The sequence below is a fragment of the Gymnodraco acuticeps genome, unplaced genomic scaffold (assembly GCF_902827175.1).
Source record: "Gymnodraco acuticeps unplaced genomic scaffold, fGymAcu1.1, whole genome shotgun sequence".
Taxonomy (NCBI): domain Eukaryota; kingdom Metazoa; phylum Chordata; class Actinopteri; order Perciformes; family Bathydraconidae; genus Gymnodraco; species Gymnodraco acuticeps.
The window spans coordinates 2,197,009-2,218,684 of NW_022991286.1; the positions used below are offsets into that span (position 1 = coordinate 2,197,009).

The 21,676-nt window shown below is 44.3% G+C and overlaps 1 protein-coding gene across 3 annotated transcripts in view; it reads right to left on the minus strand.

Annotated features, from left to right (window-relative positions):
- Positions 1-21,676, minus strand: part of snx19b (sorting nexin 19b) — a 69,246-nt gene that overhangs the window by 40,067 nt on the left and 7,503 nt on the right. The window contains exon 1 of one of the 3 annotated variants that reach the window (XM_034239942.1): positions 17,215-18,439. The exons of the other annotated variants lie outside the window; for them this stretch is intronic. Within the exon in view, the coding sequence (XP_034095833.1) occupies positions 17,215-17,270 (56 nt within the window). The 5' untranslated portion in view covers positions 17,271-18,439. Of the gene's footprint in view, positions 1-17,214; positions 18,440-21,676 lie in introns of those variants that run through there. 3 annotated transcript variants of the gene reach the window in all.

The window sequence follows — 21,676 nt, forward strand, 5'->3', positions numbered from 1 at the left end:
CTGTTCTCCAGAGTGGGGATACCAGACGAGATCCTGACGGACCAGGGAACAAACTTTACCTCCAGGTTGATGCAGCTCTTCTACAGACAACTGGGCATCTCGGCGATCAAGACTACGCCGTATCACCCGCAGACTGATGGCCTGGTGGAAAGATTCAACCAGACACTGAAGAAGATGCTGCAGAAGTTTGTTGATGACACTGGTAAGGACTGGGACCGCTGGCTCCCATTCCTGCTTTTTGCCTACCGAGAGGTACCCCAGGCTTCAACTAGATTATCTCCGTTCGAGCTGCTATATGGATGGGAGGTTCAGGGCCCATTGGACCTACTCCGAAAAGGCTGGGAGGCTCCTACGACCACTCCAAGTGATAGAGGAGTGGTGCAGTTTGTGCTGGAGATGAGGGGTCGGTTGGCAGGATACCAGGAGGAGGCTGAAGTCAACCTGCGTTCGGCCCAGAAAAGCCAGAAGACCTGGTATGACCAGCAAGCTCGGCATCGTGAGTTCCAGCCTGGCCAGAAAGTCCTTTTGCTGCTGCCCTCATCCAACAGCAAGCTTTTGACGAAGTGGCAAGGGCCATATGTCATCACACGGAAGATGGGTCCAGTCACCTATGAGATCAATCACCCAGAGAAGAAAAAAACCAAACAGACCTACCACGTGAACTTGCTGAAAGAGTGGAAGGAACGTTCTGTCCAGGCTCCTGAAAAGGCATTGTTGGTGAGTGAGGTGAACTTGGATGAGGAGGAGGAGGTCGAGAATGGGTTGGATACCTTAACTGTGGCTGCCGTTCCTGTTTTGACGCACCTTGCACCTGAGCAAGCTGCATGGATCCTCCAGATTTTCAAGGAGGCTCCTTCACTCTTGGCTTCCAGCCCGGGGAAGACCACCCTTGTTGAGCATGTCATCCGACTAAAAGATGGACAACCAATCCGCCAACGTCCCTACCGTGTCCCACAACAACTGGTAGAAGAACTGCAGAAAGAGGTAGAAGAGATGATAAAACTTGGAGTGATTGAGCCATCCAACTCAGAGTGGTGCAGCCCGGTGGTCATCGTCTTCAAAAAGGATGGGTCTCTACGGATCTGCATGGATTTCCGGAAGCTCAACTCCATCTCAGAGTTCGACGCCTATCCCATGCCAAGAATTGATGACTTGCTGGAGCGGGTTGGAGCTGCCAAGTACATCACCACCCTGGATCTGTGTAAAGGGTACTGGCAAGTGCCGCTGGAGAAGTCAAGCAGACCATACACAGCCTTCAGAACACCAACAGGGCTGTTCCAGTTTACGGTGATGCCTTTTGGACTTCATGGAGCACCAGCTACTTTCCAGAGGCTGATGGACAGAGTCCTCCAGGGTTGTGAGAACTGCAGCTCTGCTTACCTCGATGATGTGGTGATCTTCAGCAACTCGTGGGAGGAGCATGTCCAACACCTTTCAGAGATACTGGGTAGGATCCACAAAGCTGGGTTGACACTCAACGCTTCCAAATGTGAGTGGGCACGACGGGAGACACGGTACCTAGGCTACCAACTGGGACGAGGAGAGGTACGGCCACAAGTGGATAAGGTTGAAGCTATCCGAAGCTGCCCTCAACCTCGCACCAAAAAGGAGGTCCGGTCTTTCCTTGGATTGGCTGGATGGTACAGGAGATTTGTGCCTCAGTTTGCCACCATCGCAGCGCCACTCACAGCACTGACCAACAAGGATCAGAGGAACCCAGTAACCTGGTCAGAAGACTGTGAAACAGCCTTCCGCACCTTAAAAGACTACCTGTGTTCTTCACCTGTCCTTAAAAGTCCAGACTTCACCAAAAGGTTTCTGGTACAGGTGGACGCCTCTGCAGTAGGCCTTGGAGCAGTCTTGGTCCAAGGGGACCTTGGAGAAGAACGACCAATCCTGTACCTGAGTCGTAAGATGCTACCCCGTGAGACTAGATATTCCACTGTAGAGAAGGAGGGTCTAGCCATTAAGTGGGCCCTAGAGAGTCTGCAGTACTATCTGCTTGGGCGTGAGTTTGACCTGGAAACCGACCACCGGGCCCTCACCTGGATCCAGGGGCGGACTGGGACTAAAATTCAGCCCTGGAAACTGACCCAGTCCGGCCACATGAAATATCAAATGTTAGAAATTCGCTGTTTATTATTTAAAGTTTTACGTCCGATTCGCTCCTTTTTTCCTCTCTGTACACAGCTCCAGTTTGGGCATTGGCCTGTCATCAGATTTCATTTTTTAGTTGCTGCTGTAGCAGAAGTTTAGTACAATTATTTGTTGATGAAATTCTCCACCCTCCATAATTGCAATTGCTTCAGTTGCTTACTACTTTTTAAGGGTGGTGATGACAGTTACAGTACGAACTGAAGTTGATGCGATTTGATTGGATTGTGAGGCATGACGTGAGCCTCATCTGATTGGTCAATCCCTCAATTTCTTTTCAACAAGGGAAGCCAATTTTGGCTAGCCTCCTCTCGCAACAGAGTGCAATCTACTGTTTCACCATAACATCTGAGGGGCGCTGTTTCACTCTTTGTAAATACTCAATGAGAATGGGGGAGAGATGGGCCGGCAGCATAATTACCGAAACTAAACAAGTGTTTTTATTTATTTATTAAAATTATAACTACAATCCAAAAAAACAGGGGAGCCTGGCTTCCCTTGGCCTCCAGGAGAAAACGCCACTGAGTTCAAGGGATCAATCTCACCCACCTCTTGCTCTTGCCCTGCACGTGTGCCAGTTGAGCTGGTTCTTCCAGCAGCTCAACTCTGTCCCTCATCATGAACGCAGGAGGCTGGCTGTAATATCTGAGACTCGCGCCCTCATCACTCCATGAAAGATCACAACAGCCGTCTTACCCGTTGGTACCTCTCACTCCAACCGTTCAAATTCATTATCCGTCACCGATCTGGCAAATCGAATGTAGTGGCGGATTACCTTTCCAGGTTGCCGCACATCGCCAACCTCGGGGAGGGGGAGAATAATGTGACGGAGCGGATCACAGAGTGACTGACTCCGCCACTGACAGCCGTAGCGGCGACACACACACACACATACCAAACATTTCCTGCTCTCTTCCATTCATCAATAAATCAGGTTAAATCATCACTAAAACGTCCACCTTTTCCCCTTCCTTTCTGTAGCGTGACCACAAGTGCACGCTTGTGAGTCTACAATTATTTCAACATACATTTAACTATATTACACCATACTTACGTGGGGAGCGGCGGGCGGAGTTTCACCGCCGTCTCCCTAGCAAAGGGAAGGTGGAAAAGACGGAGGCGCATCACTTCCGTGAGTTAAATAGGATGCAATTTATTATTTATTTTGTGTTTATTAATTATGGGAAATGACTGTTAACCTGTTAAGCCCGAAGGTCCCCGCCGGCGGGGACCCTGGGTCTTTTTTTCACGATACTGTGTCTCAGGGGATCTTAATATTTAAGAACCTATTAATGTGTTATACCAGATTAACGGAAATAATCTCAGCTAACTGACGATACAAACCATGTTTACCAAAACAAAACACAAGTCTCACAAGAAGCATCTAAATTACCCCTGAGCGAAAAATGCTAACGGACATTGGCACAGAACTCAAGATAAAAGTACCCTTATTACTTATCATAGCTGCACATACAATATATCCGATTAAAGCTGAGACTCCATAGATTATGTAGGTATATAGTATCATCACTGAGTGATCCGGACTCGCGACAGGGGAAGCAAATACAGTCATCACAACACGTACCTTTACCAAGCTTCTAGGGAGATCGTCTCACAAGTAGCTGTCAATCTGATCAAAGTACGTGTTCAATGGCATTAAAATGAGAAAAAACGCTGCTGAATCGGTTAATCCATAGGTTCTTAACGTCCATGTATAAAAAACTGATTGAATTTATAATCCATAATTCCATTTGTATGTAATAATCGGGGAGTAAATGCTAGCTGCTAATGGTAGCCACCACAGCTAGCTGCTGCTTCCGGTCTCGGCGATGCAGCAGTCTCACACATACACATGACCAAATAAGGACTATGTGGGAGTTCCCCTCGATTCCATTGGCTCTAACGGTCAGAAAGAGATGTCACATGTCAAAATCGAGCAAGGGGAGCCAGAGATATGGAAAATCCACCCAAATGGCCCCAGAAGAGGGTTTTTTTTGCTAAATCTGTCTAAAAAGGTCAAATATCACTTGTTTTGCATCAATCTTGATACAGGGTACTTATTATATGTTGTACTTTGGATTCCTAAAGCTTTTAGTCTACTAACCCATCATCCAAGGTTAGTTTTCACTATAAGTGCAAAATATGTTTTGGACGGACACTATAATTTACAGTTTTTTACCATGTTCAATCTGAATTTTCTTTAAAATAAAAAACATCTATATTGAATCTGACTTTTCTACATCCAACTCACAGGTTTATCATTACTTTGAGAAAAATGATTATTAATTTAACCCTTTTAGAAGGGAAGATATGGTCATTTGTTCTGGGAATGTCATTTTCGAGCCTGAAACCTGAAAAACAGGCTCAGGGTTTAACAGGTTAAGAGGTAGTTAACCTGTGTATGTTTGGTGCAGATAGTTTCCTCATGTTTGAGGAAATTACATTTATGTTGACAATGTGGTTTGGAGATGATTGTGTAACCGGTTGACGGTAAGCCTGTGGAGAGGGGCTATGGGTACAAAAGGGACGGTGTTGGCCCTGGAAGAATCATTCGGGAGATTGTTGCAGTGAAGGCAACAGCTAGAATGTGTTTACTCCATGAGTAATAGACAACCAAATTTGGTAACTTTGATTTTGTTTATTTAAGTTATACTGTTTCACATTGATCAAACAGTATATATTCTTTTGTTGCTGTTATAAATAAAGTTTTGGAGCTTAAATCATCCGACTAAGCCTATGTTTTCAACGGACAAATAGAACCCCGTCACAGTATAATATTAAAAACATAAGTTAGGCTAAATAGAGTGACATTAAGTCATTTCTACTGACCCCTTTTCCTCAAACTAGTTTTTCATGAATTATGAGAACAGTGTTGACTATGTGACCCACACAGTGTGTGATCACAATTGTATGTTTATATTTAATATCATTTTAGAAACCTGTTTAACAATGGACAGCAGGGGGCAGTAGATGGCAGGGTAACACTGCCGTAAAGGGGTTTGTTGTGATTTGCGCCTGCCGTAAACGGACTGATGTGGAGACCAAGCGGCAAACTGTGGGGTTGAGCCGGGAAGCCAATACGGAAGTGCCACACACTGCAGTTCATATATTGGCCGATAGGCGATGGCTGCAGAAAGGAGCAATTTCCATAGACCCCCATGTTAAAATGCCCAATTTTACAGCAGAAAAAAACATGTTTCTACCCCTGGCTCCATACATTTTTATTATCGATATAGTTAGATTCCACCTTCATGATTATGGATCTGTGAGTGAATTGTTTTCTAATGCGACCCTTTTATTTATATTAGGTCTTAAAGTTTGTGCATAAATTAGGGCGTGGTCACATTGAGTGACGGCTCTGTCAAGTGACTGCCGCTGTTAGCTTCTTGTCTTTCTGCTAACTGCTCCATGAAGCTAGCTACAGGGACTCTGCCTGCTCAGCTCATCCAGGAAACACAACTTGTAGCCGGCCGTGGTTGTTTGTTCTTCATGCTTATATATCGGACTATTGTGACTCGCTCTGCGGTTAAAACAGACGGTGCATGAATTCGGTAAGTGAAATTCGAGTGCTTTATTTATGTGTTAATGATTTTAATCAGCTACGTAATGAATGGTAAGGCTTGGGTTAGCATGTAAGCTAGTGGTAGCTACATCGGTGCCAACGATGCTAATCGTAGCCTCCAAGTTAAAATCATAGACTGTATATATATAAAGGTTAAAACGAAATAGACAAGTGTTAAGCGTTAAGTGGGATAATACTGTTGAACAAACGGCTTCTGTTTGAGGTTGATAAAATAAGGTTACATCCTTGTAACTTAGAGATATTTTATTATGTAGATAGGAACTGTATGCATCTAAGGTTAATTTAAATTGGCTATGCTCAAGTATGTAGACAAGCTAATGTCGAAGTAGTGTATGTGAAATCAACCTCACAATAAGATGTGTGTATATTACAATTATTAATGTCATATTTCAAGATGATTACTTAGATATTACAATATGGTTGGTTGAGCTGGAGTTCATTATCGAGCTTACACGTTAACGTCACAGTCATCTGAAGAACGAACCCAAACCTTGTTGTTTTTATTAATTGCATTACCAAATGGATATCAAATAAACAGTAAGCATTGGTAACACAACTTCCAAAGTTACAGTAAAATAAAAAGGACCCTGACTCGGACAATACACAATCCAACATGTTCAACAGAAGAGAATCAGTTATATTGTTTGTACACATGGTACTTTACATATATATATATATTAGGGCTGTCAGTCGATTAAAATATTTAATCGCGATTAATCGCATGATTGTCCATAGTTAATCGCGATTAATCGCAAATTAATCGCACATTTTTTATCTGTTCTAAATGTACCTTAGAGGAATATTTTTCAAGTTTGTAATACTCTTATCAACATATGAGTAGACAAATATACTTTATGCTAATGTTTATTATCATTTGTACAATGACAAATATTCTCATGAATATTAAACACAACAACCTCTGAACATTACAAATATTCGCCTCAATTCAACCTGGAACCTCTCTCATACAATACAAATGGTGTGTGTGTGTGTGTGTGTGTGTGTGTGTGTGTGTGTGTGTGTGTGTGTGTGTGTGTGTGTGTGTGTGTGTGTGTGTGTGTGTGTGTGTGTGTGTGTGTGTGTGTGTGTGTGTGTGTGTGTGTGTGTGTGTGTGTGTGTGTGTGTGTGTGTGTGATGGATCGTTGGAGCTATGTGCAACTCAAGGCATATGCTCGAACGGGAGCTGCCTGGACGCTGCAATCATGTTGCGCACTATCCATGCTGAGTGTGCTGACTTTTCGTACAATGTCCCACTGTCTGGCTGCCTGCATAAAGTCAAGTGCTCGGCGCAGTTGTGGCGAAATGTCGCTCCTCTGTTTTCATTTAAACAGCTCCATATCCGTTAGCGCAGCTAGCTAGCACCAGATGCTAACAACAACAATGCACGTAAGGTCTCTCTCTCGCTCGCTCGGGCCACACATACACACACCCTCCCGGTCCTCCAGATGGCCAGTCGGTGCCTGCCGGTGAGCGTGGAAGTGTGGTCTGCCACAAGCGGGCGGCAGGAGCGGGGCTGTCAGCATCAGCTTGTAGATGGTATTTTAAACTCGATGCGCTCTGAAACTACGGGGCGGCCGAGGACAAAAAATACACATGCGTTAATCGCGTTAAAATAATTAGTGGCGTTAATTTTTGTTTGCGTTAACGCGTTAACTTGACAGCCCTAATATATATATATATATATATATATATATATATATATATATATGTTTGTTTAAGGTGCCCAGGTGATGCAGACAGGCTGGACCAGAGAGTGTGAGACAGAACTGGACTCCTCACAGCAGTGAACTTCAGCAAAAGACACAAAGACTCTTTTTTCATACTGTACAAAGAATCAAGAAAGATATTGGTTAAAATGAATGAAGTATTGACTTGAATACACTGATATACACTGAACAAAAATATAAACGCAACACTTTTGTTTTTGCTCCCATTTTTCATGAGATGAACTCAAAGATCTAAAACATTTTTTATCTACACAAAATAACCATTTCTCTCAAATATTGTTCACAAATCTGAAAAAATCTGTGATAGTGAGCACTTCTCCTTTGCCGAGATAATCAATCCCACCTCACAGGTGTGGCATATCAAGATGCTAATTAGACAGCATGATTATTGCACAGGTGTACCTTAGGCTGGCCACAATAAAAGACCACTCTGAAACGTGCAGTTTTGCTTTATTGGGGGGGGTCCGAAAACCAGTCAGTATCTGGTGTGAGGGGTAGGGTTAGGGTTAGGGTAATGTTGTGAATCGAGTGGCCCATGGTTATGGTTATGGTATGGGCAGGCGTATGTTATGGACGACGAACACAGGCCACTCGATTCACAACATTACCCTAACCCTACCCCTACCCCTCACACCAGATACTGCCTGGTTTTCAGACCCCCCCAGACCCCCCCAATAAAGCAAAACTGCACGTTTCAGAGTGGCCTTTTATTGTGGCCATTCTAAGGCACACCTGTGCAATAATAATGCTGTCTAATCAGCATCTTGATATGCCACACCTGTGAGGTGGGATGGATTATCTTGGCAAAGGAGAAGTGCTCACTATCACAGATTTTTTCAGATTTTTGAACAATATTTGAGAGAAATGGTTATTTTGTGTATATAGAAAATGTTTTAGATCTTTGAGTTCATCTCATAAAAAATGGGAGCAAAAACAAAAGTGTTGCGTTTATATTTTTGTTCAGTGTACATTCCATTAAACAATACTAAATACTAGATCACCTACACATCAGTTAAGTTGAGGGTTTTTTCCATGCAAAAAGTTACATTTAGATATTTAGCAATATGACTTTGTCAGCTTTCTAATTTAATGTATTGAAGGCAAAGATATTTAACACATAGTGAGAACTGCTACTATTTATCTCTCAATATTGTCTGTAAAAAACGTGGTAAAAGTGATTATTTCAGTGAGGCAACAGAGCAAGCTTCTACAGTTGCACTACGTTTTGATAACAGTTCAATATTATTTTGATAATAACATATATTTGAATGTTGATGAACTTCATACTGTTCATTCATAATCTGATTGTCTTTGTAGCTCACTGTTAAAATAAAAAAAAAACATTACAATTACAAAATAATTATATCTACAGCCCCTAAACACACAAACACACCGCTTTCATAAATAACACACTTCTGCAATAATATGTTTTATGTTTCCTGTCATTTTTGTTAGGAAAGGACATGCCTGAAAGACACAACATTTTCTCCTTCTCTGAGGGTCAAGAAGAACATCCAAGAGGAACATTAAAAGCTGATGTTATGAGATTTTAAGACCAGTACAGGACATTCACTAAGAAACTACTTTTATTGTAAAAACAGTCAGCTGATCGAATGCAGCCATTTCCACATCTACACTCCATCCGCTGATTATTTCTATTTGCCTCACTTTATGAGCTTCACATCACTTGTGCCTTGTACCGCAGAGTTTGCAACGTCACAAATAAATGGGGCCAATCTTCAGTCAGATGTAAATGTGTAATCTAACATTTTCAGTAAGAATAATGGACAAAAGGAGTGCAAATACAAAAACAATTTATTGAAATGTGAACCAAAAGTTAATCAAATGTTTTAAATAAAAAGCACATATGGACAGAAGGTGTAAACCTATTAAATGTATAAGTAAACACATTTAGTCAAATAAAGTGACAGACTAGGCCTGTGCAGTTGGTATCAGCTGTGCCCAGCATGGGCTCCTTCATCAGCCCTGGTCCTCCTCGCAGAGGAAATACCCTCAGTCCTCCTCGCTGAGGAAAGACCCTCAGTCCTCTCCAAACCAACAGACAGGACGTCCATCACACAGAGGTTTCTCCCTGAAGTCTCTGCAGCTCTCTGGACACCATGCTGTCTCAATCCGTCCGCACTGAATATGAGAGGGGGAAAATGAAAATAATAAATGCTTTAGACAATAAGAAACATAAAGTTGACTGTTGAGTTGCTCAGTTTTTTTAGATTGTCAATACTATTACTGTATAACTAATATCTCAGGTTAAGAGGCACATTCAAATAAAGATGGGTCTTTAAATACATTTTGTCTTTTGAATTGTTTGTCTAAAGTCAAGGATCTAGAACTGGTACTTAGTTTTAATGATACAGTCTGGTTATTATGCTGTTTGGAGGAGGCCTCACAGGTAAGAGCACTAACTAGCTACCATCACATGTACCTTAGCTTGACTTAAATGTATTAAACGTATAGTTAAGTGATATCAAAATATAAATAACTAATGTCATGCAAACATATTAATATTTGCTTGATTCCAGTGTTGAATTTAGCATAATTGCATACAAACGTTAAGGGGTTTTAAGATTCTGAAGTATTATGCTAAAAGCTCAATAACTTAGATTATTATTTATAGTTTTGCTGAATAGTTTCATGTCCGCTTACCTTAGAAACGTAAAATGTGACGGCAGCGTGCAGATGGGGAGCATGTTAGCTTAGCTTGGTAGCTTCAGCTAGCTCTGGAACTTCCAGCTCGGTGGCAGGAGGTCCCGCCTCGGCTCCGCCTCTTTGCCCTTATTTGGAGAAGGCGGGAGTTGAACTCTGACGTCACTGTTGAGCAGTTAGTGGCTGACTCCGCCTACTAAGGGCTTCACGGCAACTCTGCAGAATCCTATGGGTGACGTCACGGACCCTACGTCCATTTATATATACAGTCTATGGTGGAGACGGAGCTGCCGTTGGCTTTCCATTCTGGCAAGACCCGCCAAACGAGCAGCTAAGAATTTGGTTGTTCATCATTTCTCCTGATTTGCAGGTCAGTTTTGTGTACATATTGTCACAAGTGTTATAAGAATCCACGGTAGTGTTGTGTCACGATGTCCTAGTGTTTGAAGTGGTGTTTAGACGTTATTTATTGTCTTCAATGCTGCGTAGGAGACTGCCTCGTGGTTGCTGTGTGTGTAATGGCATTCGCTATTTTAATGTAGCATAACTGAGCTTTGATCAAAGTGAATGTAAGTAAATGTAATTGTTTACAGCTCCTATACATTTTGTACTTACATATTTTCCGGGTTTATATCCTAAGTATTTTGTGTGTGTGTTTTGTATTATCTGTATGTGTTCTATGGTCAGAGTTAATACATAAATGCTTGTTGAATGCTAATGCTAGCACAGATTAGTTTCTGATGCTTTACCTGGGAAGGTATTTAAAAGGGTTTGATTACAATATCAATATCTGAATAGATACATTCTTATTTTAAGTCATGGTGTTTATTTCAAATATATTGAAGACATGAATATATATAGACAAGTGTTTATATTGAAAACAGAAAAGGGCATTAACAATTGTGTGTGTGTTGTGTCAAATGGTTAAGGGCATTAACAATTGTGTGTGCCAAATGAATAATAAATTCTGGCAAGACCCGCCAAACGAGCAGCTAAGAATTTGGTTGTTCATAATTTCTCCTGTTTTGCAGGAATACTATCTGTCATCGCGCCCTGCATAGCGGGGCCTGTTATAGATTATTGGGGGCTCGTCCGGTATCAGCATCGTTCGAGACGACCACATGCTGATCCAGTGATATTGGACCGAAAGGACCGGACTGACGACGTGTTGCCGGAGTGAAGGTGCTTCCAGTTAGCGACTCAAGAGGTAGAGAGACCAGGTTGAAGGGGATCTACGCCTAGGAGTGCAGAACTGTTTGCCACAGTTGCCCACAACACACAGGATGGCTGACAACAAGAGGTAGAGACTAAGCTGGTCCATCAAGAAAATATTTCATCAGCTAACAGCAGATGAAGCGTATGAAGTTGCCACACACCTCGATCCAGTGGAAGGATTTGACTCATCAGAGCTAAACAGGGACGACGAGGAGGGCTGTGTTGAGTATATTGCTGCGAATATGAACAGTATGACTACTAAACCTAGAAGATGAGGGAATGTCAATGTTGTTGTGTCTACAAGATACTGTTGATTTGATTATTGCAAACCGTAGCAGTGGTACCGTGTGTTCCAAAGAGGGTGAAATTGATACTTCTGTTAAGTCACCTCTGATGTTATCTGCTACTGTTAACGCTAACCAACAACTTGAGCCATTAGACAATCCAACTGAGACTGGCATTCATTACATTGCATTTAGCTGACGCTTTTATCCAAAGCGACTTACAATAAGTGCGTTCGACCAACAAAATACAGCTTGAAGAAAACAGAATCATATAAGTACATCAGGTTTCATAGAGCAAAAACATTTCAAGTGCTACTCAACTGGCTTTAGAAAAGCCAGTCCTTTATTATTATAAAAGTGCTTCGTTAATAGTTCTATCGCTCGAAGTGGAGTCGAAAGAGATGAGTTTTCAGTTTGCGCCGGAAGATGTGCAAGCTATCTGCCGTCCTGATGTCAATGGGGAGCTCATTCCACCATCCTGGAGCCAGGACAGCAAACCCACGTGTTTTCGCCGTTGGGAACTTGGGTCCCCCTCGCAGCGAGTCGTTTGGCTGATGCAGAGCGTAGTGCACGCGCTGGGGTGTACGGTTTAACCATGTCCTGGATGTACGAAGGGCCAGATCCATTCGCAGCATGGTAAGCAAGTACCAGTGTCTTGAAGTGGATTCTAGCAGTTACCGGAAGCCAGTGAAGCGAGCGTAGGAGCGGAGTAGTGTGGGAAAATTTTGGAAGGTTGAAGACCAGACGAGCCACTGCATTCTGGATGAGCTGCAGAGGTCGGATGGCACATGCAGGTAGACCAGCCAGGAGGGAGTTGCAGTAGTCTAGGCGTGAGATGACGAGAGCCTGGACCAGAACCTGAGTCGCTTTCTGTGTCAGCTGAGGACGTATCTTCCTGATGTTGTAAAGTGTGTATCTGCAGCAACGGGTTGTAGCAGCAATGTTTGCAGTGAAGGACAGGTTGTTATCTAGGGTCACACCCAGATTCCTTGCAGTCTGAGTCGGAGAAACAACTGACGTGCCGATGTTGATTGTTAGGTCAAGAGTGGGACAATCTTTTCCCGGAAGGAAGAGCAGCTCAGTCTTGTCAAGGTTGAGTTTGAGGTGATGAGCAGACATCCACTGAGAGATGTCAGCTAGACAAGCAGAGATGAGTGCGATGACCTGGGTCTCTGAGTGGGGAAAGGACAGAATTAATTGGGTGTCATCAGCGTAGCAGTGGTAAGAAAAACCATGCGGGCTAATGACTGATCCGAGCGAGTTTGTGTACAGGGAGAAGAGAAGGGGACCAAGAACAGAGCCCTGAGGGACCCCTGTAGTTAATTGACAAGGGTCGGACTCAGACCCTCTCCAAGTCACCCTGTAGGTACGGTCTTTGAGGTATGAGGTGAGGAGGGAAAGTGCAGAGCCTGAAACTCCAAGTTTTTGGAGAGTGCGAAGGAGGATCTGATGATTCACCGTGTCGAATGCAGCAGACAGGTCCAACAGGATGATGACAGAGGAGAGGGATGCAGTTTTGGCAGTGTGCAGTTCCTCCGTGACAGCAATGAGAGCAGTTTCTGTGGAGTGACCTGCCTTGAAACCAGACTGGTGCGGATCCAGAAGGTTGTTCTGATTGAGATAACAGGAGAGTTGTTTAAAGACAGCGCGTTCAAGTGATTTAGACAGGAACGGGAGGAGAGAGACAGGCCTGTAGTTTATAACATCAGACGGGTTGAGAGTGGGTTTCTTTAGGAGAGGGTTTACTCTTGCCTCCTTGAGACTGTTTGGAAAGTGACCAGAAGTTAGAGAAGTGTTGATGAAATGGGTGAGAAACGGTAGAATATCAGGAGCGATAGTCTGAAGGAGGTTTGAAGGGATAGGGTCCAGAGGACAGGTGGTAGGGCAGGCAGAGGTAATGAGGGTAAGAACCTCACTTGGAGAGAGAGGGGAAAAGGAGGTAAGTGTGTTGGTGGAAGGAGGGTCTGGTGACCCAGCGGTGAGTAAAGGTGAGTCAGAAAAAGAAGAGCGAATATCATCAACCTTTTTTTCAAAGTGGGTAACAAAGTCGCTTGACAGAAGTGAGGAGGGGGGAGGAGCTTTTGGAGGGTCCAAGAGGGTGGAGAAGATGGAAAATAGTTTTTTAGGATTGGAATAGGAAGATTGGATCTTATCTTGAAAGAAAGTGCTTTTTGCCTGAGAGATCGAAGCAGAGAAAGAGGAGAGGAGAGCTTGATAGGTTAGGAGGTCGTCACGGTGTTTGGATTTCCACCATTTCCGCTCTGCTGCCCTGAGGACGGTTCTATTAGCACGCAGTGCATCATTTAGCCAGGGAGCAGGAGGGGACTGACGAGCCTGCCGAGATGTGAGAGGACAGAGCGAGTCCAGAGTGGATGAGAGAGTAGAGAGGAGAGTTTCTGCAGCAGAGTTTGGAGGCAGGAGTTGGAACGAGTCAGAGGAAGGGAGGGCTGAGAGCACCGACGAGGCAAAGGTAGAGGGGGAGAGGGAGCGAAGGTTACGGCGGACAAGTGCAGGATGAGAAGAGATGACACAGACATACAGAAACTGTTAAGGGGCTTAGAAGAGGTGCAAAACAAACTTCAACACTGTGTCACCACACCTAGTTCAGATACAACGCAACCTCACTCTAGCCAACCCAGTAAGCAGCATACACCTAACTAATCACATACATTTACAGAAGGACTCTCTAATCCCACCCGAGAGAGCATGATTATTGGATGGAAGGGAGTTTAAGATTCATGGAGGGCAGATAACTGACACTTCATCAGACATTAGCTTTAACAGCTTATGTAAACAGATTGAGGAAGGCTGCAGAGAGCAACACACTGATGACGAGATCATTAGAGGGGTGTTACGCATAATAAAAGGTGGAAACTTTAAAGACATGCTGACAAACAAGGAAGATCTTACAGTCACCGAGCTGAAGAGTTTCCTGCAGTCCCACCTTGGCGAGAAGAGCAGCACAGAGCTCTTCCAGGAATTGATGTGTGCTAGACAGCATGAAAATGAAGCTCCACAGCAATTCCTATACCGCATGATAGGACTGAAACAAAAAATAATGTTCACCTCCAGGCAGGCAAATGCACTTATTAAGTATGATGCGTCTACACTGCAGGGTGTGTTTTTGAATGCAGTCTATCAAGGCATGGGAGAGAGACATGAGGATGTCAGACGGGAGCTGAAACCACTGCTTGCTGACCCCACTGTGTCTGATGAAGCTCTGTTAAGGCAGGTTATCAAGACTACGATGGAAGAAAGTGAAAGAAAGCGCAGACTGGGACGCAGTTCCAAGCACAAGTTAACTCAAGAACACAGCATACTCGCTGAACCTGAAGAGATACTCAGCAGTGTGGGAGAGACTAAAGTAAGGATAATGTCATCCAGAGATTGAGTGCTCAGGTTGAGGCTTTAACACAGGCAATGGAAACACTGAAACAGCTATCAGCAACAACCCAGGTGCCTGAGGGGCTACATCAAACCACCCACCAGTGTTGCTCTGACAAAACCAGACCAGAGAAGAAGACCAGGAGACCGTATGGGTGCCCACAATGCATAGCTCAGGCTCAACCAAACTGTAGCCACTGCTTTTTCTGTGGGGAGGAGGGTCATCGTGCTATAGGCTGCTTGAAAAGACAGAAGCAGGCGGGAAACGGGCACCGGTCAGGGCAACGGGACGACCACTGACCGACCCAAAGGAAAAGTCCCACCCCCAGGAGATTGCAGCAGCAAGACAAAGCACTGGTCATACACCTATCAACACGCAGAAAAATAACGAACAACACCCAATCAAAAAGATAGCTCCGCTAATTGGTCGAAAGTCGCTATTGAGATGTAGCATGAACGGTTACGCCATAACCGCTCTTTTAGACTCTGGGGCCAATGTGAGCATAATAGACAGTGCTTGGAAAGACTTACCTGGACAATATATTAGACCCCTCAGTGAACTCATGGAGGATGATCTCTACGTGACGGCTGTCACAGGAGATGCAGTACCTTATGAAGGATGGATTGAAGTGGTAGTAAACCTGCAGGAAAACGATGTTCCAGACTTACCTATTCGAGTGCCTTTCCTAGTGAGTCGAATAAAAATAGACAGACCGATAGTTGGTTTTAATGTCATCCAGGAACTCTTTAGGAGTCATGAAAGTAGACCCAAAGTGATATCTATCCTTGTCAACTTGCTTACGGGTGCTTTGGAGATTGACAGTGCAATGGCAGATGCTATGGTGAGTTTCATAAAGACTGAGCAAAAACAGGAACAACAGAATGCTGCAGTAAAGATAGGCAGGAAATAAGTCACTATTTATCCTGGCCAGGTAGCTTATATTAAGTGCAGGGTACCAGTAGATATTAGTGAATCTGATTCACTTGTGCTTTTCGAACCCAATCTAGAAGCTACACCACTGGCACAGCTGAGTGTTGGAGAAGGACTAATGGCGATCCAACAGACAGAGAGACCTTTCGTAAAGGTGCCTGTGTCAAACCATTCCAGAAGTGCTGTGACTCTGCCCAGCTGTACTGTTCTAGGCAACATCGAAACCATTGATAGAGTGATAGAGGCAGACAACCCAAGCAGCAAGGACAATCAAGCCCAGGCAAATATAGCCAGTTCTTCCACATCACCACACTCAAACCCACTTCTGCACTGTGGCACCCACCTGTGGATGTCAGCCACCTGAGTGATGAGCAACAGATGAAGGTGGAACAGATGTTACACAAGGAATCGGCAGCCTTTGCTAAAGATGATGGGGACATAGGTTGCATTCCCAACCTGCAAATGTCCATCAACTTAAAGGACAACATCCCAGTTCAGCGCACATACAGTGCAGTGCCCAAGCCCCTTTATAAAGAGGTTAAAGAGTACATCCAAGACCTGCTTGTAAAAGGGTGGATAGTTAAGTCCAAATCTCCGTACTCAGCTCCTGTTGTCTACGTCAGGAAAAAGGATGGGTCCCTAAGGTTATGCATCGATTATAGAATGTTAAACCAGAAAACAGTACCAGACCGTCACCCATTGCCTCGTATCCAGGAACTCATCGACACCAGGCTTGGAATTTCGTCATTTTAGGGGCAAGGCCATGTGGCCTTCCCATTCACATTTTTTTTAAGGGCACAAAGGCCACATGACAGGGCACAAAGGCCGTATGGTTAAATTACGCTGGTCAATCAACATGACTGAAAAGTGTAGCACTAACGTCAACACCAGTCGTTTTACAAATGGCTGATTAGCAATAGTGTTTCTTAAACGTATACGTTAAGTTCAGCCATAAACCACATAAGTCAGTCATGTATTATATCAAAACCGCTTAGCAAGAAAAATACTAGATTCAAAGGTGACAGCTATCTGCTAGCTTGTAGAAGCAACACTAGATGTAGACCCCTGAAGGGAAGACGTTAGCGCTATCCAAACTAGCTAGCTATCGCTAGTTTTCATGACAAAATGTAACGAGTCGACTTTAAATAGGCTAATACAATGGTAATTACCTATCAATAGTACTTTCTATAAACACGTAAATGTTAAGTCCTTTCAAATACTACCACATACTTCAGTTAAATCATATCAAAACAGCTTGGTCCGCTTACTTACCTGTGCTTGTCTTGCTCCCGCGGCTGAGGAGGAGGCTGTCGGGCCCCTACAGGCATGTCTTACGGAACAATCACAGCAGAGCAATCGCTCTGATCCACAGACTATCCTACTGCGCACACTAATATGACTTTACTAGCATTGTTTACACGGCATGTCTGACGGAACAATCACAGCAGAGCAATCGCTCTGATCCACAGACACGGGACTATCCAACTGCACGCACTAATATGACTTCACTAGCGTTGTTTACACTGGAACTTTTGACAGGGGCACAAAGGCTACTTTGGCCGTGAATTGCATTTTTTTTCACAGGGCATCACGGCCAAAGTGCGGGGCAACGACGGCCATGGCCGTCGTGGCCGTCGTGAAATTCCCACCCTGATCGACACCCTAAAAGGCCAAAGCTGGTTCAGCATTTTAGACCAAGGCAAGGCCTACCACCAAGGCTACATTGCTGAAGGATCCAGACACATGACGGTGTTCATCACCCCTTGGGGGCTGTATGAGTGGGTGAAGATACCTTTTGGACTCTCCAACGCCCCTGCTGCTTTTCAGCGCAGCATGGAGGAAATGTTGGACTCTCTGCGTGACAACTGCTGTATCCCTTACCTCGATGACATCCTCTGCTACTCCGACTCCTTCACTAGCCATATTGAGGGAGTACGTCAAGTCCTGAGAGCCTTGCAGTCCCATGGTGTCAAGCTTCGACCAACAAAGTGTGAGCTGTTCCAGAAAGAGGTCAGGTATGTTGGGAAGCTGGTCTCTGCAGACGGTGTCAGGATTGACCCAAAAGACATTGATGCCATCATGACCCTGAAAGAGAAGAGGCCAAGCACAGTTGGAGAAGTGCGGAAGTTACTGGGTTTCTGAAGCTACTATAGAGCCTATATTCAAAACGTCTCAAGCATTGCAAAACCAGTTTATGATCTGTTAAAAATTAAAGGAAACTCTACCGTGACACAGGGGAAACATAAGGTGGGAAAAGGAGCTCAGCTGCCCTCAAGGACACCTGTCCTGTGGACTGATGATCACCAAAGGATCCTTGAACAGCTGATTGACACGCTTTCACACCCACCTGTGTTGGCCTATCCGGATTTCGAACTGCAGGTTTGATGTCAGATACAGGCCAGGAAGAGTGAACTTAGACTAGGGCTGAACGATTAATCGATTTTAAATCGAAATCGCGATTTGAAATGATGCGATTATCAAATCGCAGAGCCTGCAATATTTTTTAACTTTTTTTTTAACAATTTTTCTTTTTTTTTTATTGTGTGTCAGTCATCCACACCAATCAGAAGTGCTGTGCTCCACATGTACCAGCCATTGTTAATCAATCAGAAGTAGCCCATGATAGAAGGTGATAGACAGATTGATCCAATCACCTGCCAAGTGCTTCTGAAAGTGCCTGCCCTTTCCAAATGGCTTCCAATGGAGCTTTAGATGGTTTGGTGAAACCAACCATCTGAGTCAGGTTAGTAATGCTCCATCACATGTTTCTATTACAGGGTGAATCTCAAACTGAAGCTTGACTTTAAAGCAACCCAACGGAAGTTTCATGTAAGTTTAGTTCTTTCACTCGTAGCTCGGGCTGCGGGGTGCTAGAGACGGGAGCACGTTGATACGACCTTCCTAGCCGGAGTTATGGCCGCATTTTACAATAAACTTCCGTTGGGTAGCTTAAAAACAAATATCGCAATTCGAATCGCAATCAGAATTTGTCAGAAAAATCGCAATTAGATTTTTTTCCCAAAATCGTGCAGCCCTAACATAGACGCAGACACGCTCTCTCGTCTCCCTCTTGACATTGACACCTACATCAGAGTGTACTGAGGAACTCACAAGAGAAACCATCCAAACCACATGGGATGGTTGTGAGTCTGCAAAGAGGCAGGATGTTGCTTATGTTGCTGCATTGGACCTGGCTTCATGCTCAGAGTCACCTGTGAATGTGTCAGCCCTTACCATTGACCATAGTGAGCTAGTCAATGCCCAAAGGGAGGACCATGCAATCGGTGAGCTTATCAAACTTAAAGATGCCAAGGCAGTATTGACCAATGAGGACAGGAAGAGAGCCAGTGGTACACTCAGAAAGCTCATGCACGAGTGGGGAAAACTGCACATGGAAAATCAACTGTTGTACCGGACGGCCAGTCAGCGGCAGCAGCTCGTCTTACCATCACGATACCACCCCCTGGTACTAAAGCATCTCCATGACGACATGGGACATGTTGGGGCTGAGAGGGTCATCCACCTGGCTCGAGACCGTTTCTACTGGCCTTTCATGAAAAAGGACATTGAAACCTATGTAACCAGAAAGTGTCCCTGTATCAAACAAAAGAAACCTGTGACACACGTCAGAGCACCAATGGGCAGCATCACTTCATCTGCACCACTTGAGCTTGTGTCTATAGACTATATGCACCTGGAAACTAGCAAAGGGGGCTACGAGTACATTTTAGTAGTTATTGACCATTTTACCAGATTTGCTCAAGTCTACGCAACAAAAAATAAATCTGGCAGAACAGCTGCTGAAAAAATATATAATGACTTTATTCCAAGATTTGGCTGCCAGGTTACACCATGACCAAGGCAGAGAGTTCGAAAATGACCTGTTCAAGACCCTGAGGCATCTGGCTGGAGTTGCTCATTCGAGGACCACCCCCAAGGAAACCCAGCTGAGAGGTTCAATAGAACACTGCTCCAAATGTTAAGGACCCTGGGAGAAAAAGAAAAGAGCAACTGGAAAGACCACTTATGCCTGGTTGTACATGCATACAACTGCACCAGGCATTCCCCACTACCTCATGTTTGGACGGCACCCGTGTCTCCCAGTAGATTTAATGTTTGGCCTGTCAGCCAAAGGTCAGACTGAAACAACACAGGGCTATGCTAAGAAATGGGCTCTGAGAATGAAAGAGGCTTACCGGATTACATCTGAAAACAGTCAACACTCCAGTGCAAGAAACAAGAACTACTATGACTGTCACATCAAGGGAGTTGTTCTCCAACCTGGTGATAGAGTCCTAGTCCGCAACATGAGTGAGAGAGGTGGACGTGGAAAATTGAGGTCCTACTGGGAACAAACTGTGTATGTCGTCAAAGAACAAGTTGGTGAAATTCCTGTGTACAAAGTGTGCCCTGAGACAGGTGGTGATAAGATCCGTACCCTCCATCGAAATCTCCTACAAACTTGCCTGAACTAACAGGAAATCCGCTACCACCTAGAGGGAAGAGCAAGAGTCATCATGTTGAGAAACAACAACAGAGAGAGACATCACAAAGCAGTGACTCAGAAAACTCTGATGATGAGGCACCTAGAGTACGATACTGGCTAAGAGTACCTCCACAAGCTGGACTTCACTCACAGAATGTTGAACCTAGCTCTGGATCTCAGCGAAACACAGACGGTCCGAAAAGGGTACCTGAACCACATAGATATAGAGTGCCATCGAGATATCATACACCAGAACAACATGGAGTTGTTACACCTGAGAGAGAAAGCAGACAAGAACAACCAGAAGAACGGACTGATGAGGAAGACCTGCCTGTGGATTCTGAAGCACCGGAAGAGCATGAGTATGTATAAGTACCCTATGGCTATGACCGACCTGTGACACCTCAGGATGAGCCAGTGAGGAAATCCACACGGGACAGGAGACCTCCTCAAACGCTGACATATGACTCCCTTGGTCAGCCATCCTCCAGATCATGTGGATCTACAGACCCAGCGGGACTCTATACTGTACAAGCCCTGCCATTCTGGGGAATGCAGCCCGTTCCTATGCCACATTACACTACACACCAGACACTGCCTTACACTGTAATGCTACCATACATACATGCATATTGAGAAGGAAAGATTGTTACACCCACTCTCATACATATTGTATTCACCTGTACATTTAAAGAAGTGCCCTTGTGAGAGTGTTTTAAGTTCAAAGAGAAGGGGCGCAAGTTAAGAGGTTGATGGTTAATGTCGGGAGCCATTTTTCTTTGTCGGGGAGTGTGTGATCACAATTTTATGTTTATATTTAATATCATTTTAGAAACCTGTTTAACAATGGACAGCAGAGGGCAGTAGATGGCAGGGTAACACTGCCGTAAAGGGGTTTGTTGTGATTTGCGCCTGCCGTAAATGGACTGATGTGGAGACGGAGCTGCCGTTGGCTTGCCATTCTGGCAAGACCCGCCAAACGAGCAGCTAAGAATTTGGTTGTTCATCATTTCTCCTGTTTTGCAGGTCAGTTTTGTGTACATATTGTCACAAGTGTTATAAGAATCCACGGTAGTGTTGTGTCACGATGTCCTAGTGTTTGAAGTGGTGTTTGGACGTTATTTATTGTCTTCAATGCTGCGTAGGAGACTGCCTCGTGGTTGCTGTGTGCGCGTGTGTGTAATGGCGGTCGCTATTTTAATGTAGCATAACTGAGCTTTGATCAAAGTGAATGCAAGTAAATGTAAT